This window comes from Tachysurus vachellii, chromosome 12 (assembly GCF_030014155.1).
Source record: "Tachysurus vachellii isolate PV-2020 chromosome 12, HZAU_Pvac_v1, whole genome shotgun sequence".
Taxonomy (NCBI): Eukaryota; Metazoa; Chordata; class Actinopteri; order Siluriformes; family Bagridae; genus Tachysurus; species Tachysurus vachellii.
In genome coordinates, this window is record NC_083471.1 from 25705462 (window position 1) to 25715945 (window position 10484).

The 10484-nt window shown below is 42.8% G+C and overlaps 1 protein-coding gene across 3 annotated transcripts in view; it reads left to right on the forward strand.

The window, feature by feature from the left end:
* The window catches only part of cdca2 (cell division cycle associated 2), a 12333-nt gene extending 2574 nt beyond the window's left edge, over window positions 1-9759 (forward strand). Inside the window, exons 3-13 of one of the 3 annotated variants that reach the window (XM_060884089.1) lie at window positions 77-207; window positions 772-889; window positions 1100-1260; window positions 3037-3133; window positions 3282-3589; window positions 4399-4453; window positions 4819-4923; window positions 5790-5872; window positions 6145-6222; window positions 6491-6662; window positions 8409-9759. In XM_060884089.1, the coding sequence (XP_060740072.1) occupies window positions 77-207; window positions 772-889; window positions 1100-1260; window positions 3037-3133; window positions 3282-3589; window positions 4399-4453; window positions 4819-4923; window positions 5790-5872; window positions 6145-6222; window positions 6491-6662; window positions 8409-9379 (2279 nt within the window). In that variant the 3' untranslated portion in view covers window positions 9380-9759. The remainder of the gene's footprint in view (window positions 1-76; window positions 208-771; window positions 890-1099; window positions 1261-3036; window positions 3134-3281; window positions 3590-4398; window positions 4454-4818; window positions 4924-5789; window positions 5873-6144; window positions 6223-6490; window positions 6663-8408) is intronic. The other 2 variants (XM_060884088.1, XM_060884090.1) reach the window with 2 other exon arrangements.
* Window positions 9760-10484: the final 725 nt, after the last annotated feature.

The following is a 10484-nucleotide window of genomic DNA, read 5'->3' on the forward strand; positions in this document are numbered from 1 at the left end:
AAAGTAAAGGGGCCTAAATCTCATGTCTTGTAGCACTTTTTTTTTTTATATTTTTTTCTCTTTTTTTAAATTCCAGATAAATCCAGAGTGTCGCAGCTGAAGTCGAGGAGGAGATCCACGATCGGTGTGAGAGGATCCCCCGAAACCAATTCTCTTATCTGCTTCAGAGCCAAGCAGGCCATGAAGACGCCTCCTCGCACCCCTCAGGTGTGCACTTCATTACACGCTTTTCCCCCCAGTGTGTACACCTGAGCAGGAACACGTGCGCTAACAGCCGTCTGATCCGCAGACAAAACTCATTTCGTTGTAACGTTCAGAATTAAATATACATTTTAAATAAAGAAATGAAACTCACACTGAGCAAATGTATAAAAAAAATTACATCATAAAAATACCGTACAGAATAAAATAATTATATACAGAAATACAGAAAAGAGGTGTCTTAAAGCTAATTCGAGTGAGAAATATTAACGTGTGTGTGTGTGTATGTATGTGTATCTGTATGTTTGTGTGTATATGTGTGTGTATCTGTATGTTTGTGTGTGTGTGTGTGTGTGTATCTGTGTGTGTGTGTGCGTGTGTATCTGTATCATTATGGGTGTGTATGTGTGTTTATCTGTATGTTTGTGTGTATCTGTATGTTTGTGTGTATGTGTGTATCTGTGTGTGTATATGTGTATCTTTGTGTATGTGTATCTCTGTGTGTGTGTATATGTGTATCTGTGTGTGTGTGTGTGTGTGTGTTGACTCGACCTCCACGTCCTTGTAAAGCACTTGTTGGACACAACGCTGTTTTCGGGCCGCGACTCCATAAAACAGAAGATGGCGGCCTTCCGTCGTCTGATGGAGACAGAGGAGGAAGAGGGAAGCGTGAGACGCGTCCAGTCAGGTCAGTTTGTTTCTGTAAATCAGCTCGTGGTTCTTTTATACAATTATTAATGTCTCTAATTAAAAGTCTGCAGAGAGGATGACGAGGACGAGCAAAACATCGGTCGTCTATAGAAACGTCTGGTTTCATCGTAGAGTCTACAAGCGCTCGTCTTCTCTACGTCGTAACAGGTTTCATCATGTTTTTCATCAGGTTTTTCTGTGTTTGTAGATGATGATGATGATGATGATGGAGGTGAAGAGAGAGAGAACCGTCTCGCTCCTCTAACACCTCCTCTATCAAAGAGACGCCGCAGGGGAACTCCTCACCGGAGTGTGACGGAGGAGGAGACGCCGTCCGAGCTCACACGCTCTCCCGAACACACGCCGCAGGTCAGTGTAACAAGCTTTCATTAAATAAATAAAACACTTTAGGACGTGTCGTTAGAGGAAAACGATCAACCTGGAGACGATGACAGTAACACGCTTCGTCACACCGTCCACGTCAGTTTACCAAACAGAACCTTTAAGTTTTTTTTATCCGTTTATAGTTTCGTGTTGTTTAGCGCTCATGAGTTCATCACACCTCCCATTTCACTACTCTTGAATTTTTACATTTTACAAGTAAAAAATGTTAATATACATATAATAAATATAAATAAATAATAAATAAATAAAAGATCATGAATATGAATCTAACTATTAAAGATTTCGTTTAGTTATTTGTTGGTTTTATTTTCTTTGTACTTCAGATAAGGCATTAATTTTTCTTTAAATGTAAAAAAAAATCTATTTATTAATTTTCACATCGAAATCGTTTCATTTTATTTCTACAGATATTTAACAGAAAAAGGGAGAAAACGCGTGAAAGGAGAATGAGTTTCTCGAGGTTTTTTTTTTTTTTTTGTCAGCTGCTCCGTTTATTATTTCTTAAAAATCGTAATTTTTTAAATAAAAAAAAAATAAAAATGTCTCATTTAGAAAAGGTATCGCAATTAAAGAGTAAAGCGTGTTACGACTAAACGATGCGATATCTATATTGTGCCTTACTGAAACCGTCACCATGACAACACCGTGATCAAACCGTTAGTGTATCAGTGTTTAATATAATGATTAGTCAGAACACACGAGTCCCTTCTGATCAATCAGAAAGCAGGATTACAAAGAGCTCTCACACACACACACACACACACACACACACACACACACTGCCTTTCAATTTCTTTACACAGTAGTTTCTGAGGTTATGAACAGTTCTCTCTGGCCTTCAGAGCCACGTCTGCCACACACGTGTGTTTTTATTTCCTAATCATCTCCACTCGAATCGTCGTGAGAACAAAGCGCCGTCCTCGCTGTCTGATTAGCGAGACTTTATAACAGGAACACATCAGGAATAACGTTTCACCCCGGGAGTCAAGCTCGAGGTTTCCTGTTTAATTCACTTTTTAAAAAATTACAACTGTCAAGAAACACAACAGGGCAGAATTCACACTGATTTTTCATGTCTAATTTGTTTTTTATAACCAAACGCGTCAGACGTCTCCGGCGTCGTGTCTGCGGTAATAAAACAGAACACGGAGTAAGCAAGGAAACACGACAGGGCATGCGCCGAGAGGAAAATAATCCAAGACCAGAATTCACACGAACTTCAGTGCGAACCCGTGCGAGAGCGTGTGTGTACGTGAAATCTCTCCGGGACGACCGGCGTGCGTGCCTTAGTCACATCACCAGAGTTCAATACGCAGCAGGGTTTATTTTCTTTTTCTGTATTAGATGAAATCTGCTCCCTGTGGTTGGTTTATTCTCTCCTCCTGTAGAGAAGAACACGATCTAAAAAATCGGCATTATTCCGTCGATAAATCCTGCTACATGGTCGAGCGGCGAGGGCGTTATCTCAACCGGCGTCGTTGTCGGAGCTGGTGGAAGTAAACCGCGTGACCTGTAAAAGTTCCACATCAATAAAAGGACAAGAGCGAACACAGGCTGTGTGGATTTGTTCTCATTACATCACACGGACATGATTTATCTTCCTTTACCACACGCCGGCGCTCAGCATACGGAGCAGATGGGCTGAGCTGGCACAGAGCAGAGGAACCACTGTAAGATCCACGGCTGATGTGGAAGTTGTTTGTTTATTTATTTATTTTTATTTTTTCTCCTCATGTCTAGGTGGACGAGTTCAGAAGCCTGGAGATGGCACCGAGTCTGGGTTTGGGTTTGGACTCGCAGTCTCAGCTCATGTCTTTCCCCATGCTGATTAAAACGGGTACATCAGACATGACGGAAAATAATACTCTCTCTCTCTCTCTCTCTCTCTCTCTCTCTCTCTCGTAGCTTAGGCATAATTTTAAAAGTTTAATGAGTTTTATTACAACAGTTCTCACTTTTATGTCACGTCGTTTCTGTGCCCTCAGGCGACGTCGAGGTCTCCTCCGTATCCAAAAAGAAGCGTGTTCGTTTCGGCGCCCCTCTCTCCCCAGAGTTCTTCGATAAATCTCTCCCTCCAAGTACCCCGCTGCAGAAAGGAGCCACGCCCGCATGCCCGCCCTCATCCACAGGACACAAACACTCCCTCCTTAAAACACCACAGAGGTTCGAACAGCCTCTGCCTCAGCCCGATTTCAGCAGCCCCGGGCGAAACGGAGCGTCTCCCGTACTCACCAGACACGCGCGTGGCGACCGGGAAGACGAATGCGACGAGGTGTTTCTGGACGATCAGAAGGTTCGATTTAAAAAAAAAAAAAAAAAAAAAAGTTGCTTCAAAATCTGATAAAAGTGCCGCATGTCTAATCAAAACTCATCACTGAACCAAAGATTTGAAAAAAAAAACTACACTCAGGAAATTAAACCTTTTTCATGCAGTCAGATAATCAGACGATAATCAGACAGATAGCTTGGAGCTCAACAGAAGATGGATTTGAGACAGGATGAAGAACATTTTTACATTTATTTATATATATATATATTGGTGAAGATTAGTAAAAGCTTTAGAAACTCCTTTTCTCTCTGTCTCTTTAATCATCACACGTTAATGACTGCTAAAACAGCTCTCGTAAAAAAAAAAAAAAAAAAAGCAGCTTGATATTTTTAAAAAGCCGAACCTGCCGACCGGACCCGACAGCTTCTTGTCGCTATGGTACCGTCGGCACCAAACCTTCCTCCGTTACCATGTAACACCAACATGAATACGGTTAATGAAACGAGGGGTGTCGTGAAGAACGTGGGGAAGCGATCGAGGCGTGTGATCGTTCCAGCTGTCTGGGTCGCAGTCGTGGTAAAAATAAAGGTCAATAATAATAAGTCGCATTTGTGTGGAGAGAATTTTATAGATCGATGAGTCTGTTGTGTATTTTAGTATATAGATCTGATCAGGATGAGTTCATTCGAGTCACAATTGTTGCACGAGATCAGTTTGTAACGTAGAGGATGTTTTAGGGTCAGAGACAGAAGGTGGTGTGTGTGTGTGTGTGTGTGTGTGTGTTTATGTAATGGTGGTGTAACTGATCGCTCTGATCATTCTGTCTGTCTCAGATCTCCTTCCCCATCATGGATGAGGAGTTCGATAACCTCGCGGACGACACAAAAGGTCTGTTCTTCAATTAGTTCATCATTTTATCACTTTAAATAATCATTTCTTCATTCGTGATGAATTGTCACTTTTCTGGTATACATGTATTGTGAGTTTTTTTTTTGGTGGAGAGATGGATGGGTAGAGAATAAGAGAGAGACATAGAGATGGATGGAGAGATATGGAGATGTATTGAGACAGGGATGGAGGGATAGGTAGCTTTAGATAGGTAGTTGGATAGAGAGAGAGAGAGAGGGAGAGAGATACTGTAGTTAGAGAAAAAGTATCAGTAAAAGTCTTTATCACGATGTTTTTATTACTTCTTGGATATAATCACACCTCAGTGTCACTGTTACTCACGAGCACTCCACATTCCTCCACAGATCCGTCTCATCACCAGACGCTCACTACACACGCTGACATCACAGAACCCAGTCTTTCCTCCAGTGTGGCTCCGGAGTGTCCAGTACTTCCACTTCATGCAGCAGGTGATGTGCAGAGCTGCAGCAGGAAGTCACGTTGTTTTATTAACACGTTGTTTTAATAACACTGCTATATACACGGCTATATACACGGCTATATACACGGCTATAACACTGCTATATACACGGCTATATACACGGCTATATACACGGCTATATACACGGCTATAACACTGCTATATACACGGCTATATACACTGCTATATACACTGCTATATACATAGCTATAACACGGCTATATACACGGCTATATACACGGCTATATACACGGCTATATACACGGCTATATACACGGCTATATACACGGCTATATACACGGCTATATACACGGCTATATACACGGCTATAACACTGCTATATACACGGCTATATACACTGCTATATACACGGCTATAACACTGCTATATACACGGCTATATACACGGCTATAACACTGCTATATACACGGCTATATACACTGCTATATACACTGCTATATACATAGCTATAACACGGCTATATACACGGCTATATACACGGCTATATACACGGCTATATACACTGCTATATACACGGCTATATACACGGCTATATACACGGCTATATACACGGCTATATACACGGCTATATACACTGCTATATACACGGCTATATACACGGCTATATACACGGCTATATACACGGCTATATACACGGCTATATACACGGCTATATACACAGCTATACGCTGCTATATACAGCTATACATAGCTTATTGACTCTAGGTGTCAAATCGTACATAAAAATACAGAAATCCTGTAAATTCAGAAAAACTCTCAGGATCCTGCAGTCACCATTAAATCCGATGATCTCCGTGTAAAAACATTCTTATCTGTGACGATGTGTTTCTTCAGCAGAACCAGAAGACCAGCATCAGCCACAGAAGATCACAGAGTCTTCCACTGAAGCTCCTCGCTCTCGTGGGAGAAAGAGGAAGGTACGATCACGCGTGAACATTCTGGTGATGCCACTGATGCCTTTTTACTGCAGTTCACATTACATCCAGTAGGTGTAGAGAAAACCTGTTAAAAGGGACATTGCTGGATGAATAAAAATAGTAATAATAATATGTAGCTTTTGACCAGAGACTAGAAGTGTTTCCAGATTGTTCATCTGTGAGCAGACCTCTGTATTCTGTACCCCATGATGAATATTGTGTAGTGTAGAAGATAATCATGATATTGTGTGTGTGTGTGTGTTGTGTTTCAGCAACCGGCAGAGAGCGAGACGATGGAGACCAGAAGGAGCGCTCGATCCGCCTCCGAGTCCGCCAAGGGGAAGCTGAAGGTAGGAGGACTTCCTGTTCGCTCACATCATCATGCTACTCCTCACATCAACTCTTCCTGACTGAGCCGAACATAAACCCAATGCTAGCGTCAGGTCTGAAACCCCTTTAGCTCGGATCAGGTGCGGGCGTCCCGAGACCCGCAGCTCATCTCGGTATCACGACGGAACACGAATTGTGTCGTGGTTTGGTTTTATTTCCTTTTAAAGTGCTGATAACTTTGACTCGCTCGTCGTTCTGTTAACGCAACAGTCCTGTTGTGTTTTGAAGGCCACAGCAGCGAAGAAGAGGTTCGGGACTAAAGAGGTGGACCGATCGCTCTACGGCAAGAGAGACTACGCCTCAAAAAACCCGCTCCTCAGCCCCATCATCGAGTCCGTAGCCTCCAGCCTGAGCAGCAGCCCGACACGAGAGCACACGGGCACGAGCACACCTGTCTCAGGTAACACATGTCTTTCATCCCTCACAGACTTCAAGACGCTTAAAGAACAGTCACGCCATCAACTGAGCTTCTCTACGTCTTTAGCTCTTTATTTAAATCCGTCCGAATCTTGGGTTAAACATTTTTAAGAGATCCCCTCTTAAAGGTGGGGTCTCCGTTGTTTGAAAGCCAATGTTGACATATAAAATCACCAAAACAAACACGCCCCTAACCCAAACGGGTCCCACCCCTGTATCGATAGCTCCGCCCAAACATACATACGTAACCCAGGCAACTAACGGAAAGAAATGTGTCTTTATCATAGCTGAAGTGAAGAACAATACGATTGTAGATAAACAAACAAGTAAAAATGACACACAAGCATAATCATGTAAAGGACAAAGACATATATTAGTTCTGTGTAACAAAACAAAACCAACGTTACTCACCTATCGAGAAGGAAAAAAGCGCCTCGGCGTCTTAAGTAAAGTTGCTCACATATTCACAGATTGGAGTTTCCCGAGTCAATAACTCCTGAGCTAAACACTGTTACTACACAAAACACAGTTGTAGCTGCGTCTCTACATTACTATGATAGAAAAGAGGTGTTATTTGTGTAGTAACAGTGTTTAGCTCAGGAGTTATTGACTCAGGAAACTCCAATCTGTGAATATGTGACCAACTTCCTGCTCCTTCAGTTCTCTCCAGCGCTGGAAAGCTGATCCTATATTAACACGTCCTACTTCTTACCTTATCGTAAGTCTTTCTTCTCTTTCTTTCTTTGTTTTTATCCTCCATGTCAATGTTAAAACCGCTTTCTGCTAATGTCACACATGCGCACTGAACACTCTCTCCACCCATATTGACAAGACACGCCCCTTTCTGCTCATTGGCTACACGTTTGTTTTGTTTTTGTTTTGTTTTTCATCCCGACTCAGTTTTCTGAAGCATTTCTCAAACAGCAGAGACCCCACCTTTAAGTGAACCGTACGTAACGTTACGGCTGTCGCTTCTCCACCGGCCGCCGCTTTCACACTTTCTCTCTTACACGGCCAGAAAAATGGCAGGTGTTAAGATGTGAGCGAGGAACAAAGGAGAACTTTCAATGTTTTTTTTTTTTCTTTCAGTTCCTACAGAATTCTCACCGGGTTTTTGTGATTGTTGTGACAGAAACATTCGACACTGCTGCGACTTTAAAAAAAAAAAAATTGCTGTGAACTTTAAAGTTGTTGTTTTTTTTGGGGGTTTTTTTGGACTTTTTTGTGGAAGCCCAGGATTCTTCTGGCAGTGAGACACATCTGTAATAACTTTCTGTATCTGACACTGTGCTCATGTTCACACGTGAATGGAAGAGGAATACAGCTGAAAATTTAGATACGTGGTGCAATCAGTAATTTCTGTGATCGCTTTGTTAAACGCTCATCACGTCTTTTCCGAGTCAGCAGCGAGTCTGAAGAACACTGATTTGAGATGTCCAAACTCCAGTTTGTACAGATCGCTCACTGCCCCCCTTCACTTCCATAGGGTTATTAGTGCGCCTAGTGGTCAGAACGGGAACTGCAACAGACCGTAAGAAGCTACAGTCTGTTCAACCCCATTGTCAATGAAACAGGACTGAACCGGGGCCTTAATGGTCGGGTTGCCAGGTTGGGCTAATATAAAAATGTAACCCAGCCACCAAGATCTTTTTGTTTTATGTCAAATAATCTAAATTAAACTTACATTTTTATATAGTTTTAGTGACTGTAACTCTGTCATCCTTCACAGAGGAGAAACCTGACTCTCGTCCTGTTCCAGCTCTCAGCACTAAAGCGGCGTCACCTGACACTACGGCCGACCTGGTGACCGCGGCTGCTCTGTGGCGCCGTCGCTTCCTGCGACAAGCCAAAGACCACGACTCTGACAGTAACGTCACCGACGACGGCGAGCCCTCTGACGTCCAATCAAAAGCCTTCGTGGAGTCTCCGGGCGATAGAGGAGCGAGCGCGGGCCGAGCTGTAAGAGGAAGACGAAACTCGGCAGGTCGGCGCAGCAGAGAATGCGGTCAGAGCGAGAACGCGGTCGGAGAGAAGAAAACTGAGGTCTGTCAAGCAGCAACACACACATCCAACCAGGAGGAGAATCCAGCAGGCGAACCGACGGCCTCGGAGAAATCACACCGGAGCAAATCGAAAGGGAAAACTCCAGAAAAACGACAGAGGAGCGCTCGAAGAAAAAACATCTCCGTTTCAGAGGAAGAGGAACAAATAGAAGAACAAACAGGAGAGGAGAAGACGTGTAGGAACACAGAGGAAACTTCAGGAGGTAAGAGAGAAGGAACGGAGAAGGACGAAATGGACGCGAAGCAGAATTCAGGACAGGAAGAGGTGGAGAAGGACGAGAAAGAGCTGGGACAGAATTCAGGATCTCACAAAGAAGCGGAAAAGAACGACGAAGATCCGACTCCGACTTCGGTTCCCTCAGAAACCCTGGAGTCGTGGCAGCAGCCCGACTTCTGCATCGAGGACGTCCTGAAGTCCGTAGCGAAGAGTCGAGGCTCCGTGAGACGCAGCCTGAGACACCGCAGGAGCATGGACGTCCTGGCCAAAGGTCTCGCCTGGGTGGAGCACACGTCCCCGCAGATGATCACTACAACCCAGAGGAGGAGAACACGCGGCAGACTGAGCGCCGTCTCTCAGCCTCCTCCACTTCCCGATCCGGAGGAAACCCGAGCGAGCGAGCGAGCGGCGCAGCTCTGAACGCATTTTCTTTTAACACATGAGTTTTAATTAGATTTTAGATCTGTTCTGTTCATTAGAAGTTCATCTGAAGACACAATTTACTCTGTATTTTTATTTTTTAAACCTGTTCGTGATTCAGATTCGGCTTGTTCATGAGGAGGAGGAGGATGATGATGATGATGATGGTGTGACAATCTTCTGTAGATCATTTCCATGGTTGTGTCTCTACACAAGATTCCTACAGAACTTTTCTATATCGTATCTGCAGCATCAAACAGATTAAACAACATTCTCAACAAATACCACAAACAGTTTGGGTTCATGTTCATTTCTGATGTTTCTCAGAGAAACGTTTATTAAGAACAGACTTTAAACTCTCTGCTTTTTTTAATTCCCTTTTTTCATTCCTTCCTCTTTTCTTTACCTATTTATCAGATTTGTCACTAAATTTTTTTTTTCTTTCTATTTCCCTGCGATTTTCTTGTTTCCTTTTTATTTCCTTACATTTTTTTTTGTCTTATTTTTCTTAATATCTTTTTTCTTTATTTTATTTTTAAAAACAAATGATTTTGGCTTGTTTTTTTTTTTTTTATTATTTAAAAATCTTTTAATATTTTATGTCCATTTAATCCCTTCTTGCCTTCATGCCAGTCTTGCTTTCACTGCTACTTTTCATAATACTCAAACTTCTTAGAATCTAACAGTGATTTTATTATTGTCGAATTTTTGTATTTATTTTTTGTTTTTACTTTCTTTCTTTCGTTCATTCCTTCTTTCAATCTAGTCTTCGTTTTTATTCCCTCCTGTGTCCTGCTCCACTCTTGTGTAATGTCGTGCTGTGGCCAGCAGAGGGCGAGACGGATCTTAAAATGTACAAGTCACATGCACACACACTCACGCTCACTCTTACACACATGCGCACACACACTCACTCACTCTCACACACACACTCACGCTCACTCACACTCACTCATACACTCTCTCACACACTCGTGCTCACTTACTCACTCTCACACCCATGCAAACACACTCACTCATACGCACTCACTCTCACACACATGCACACACACTCACTCATACACTCTCAATACACGCTCGCTAGCTCACTCATGCACACTCACTC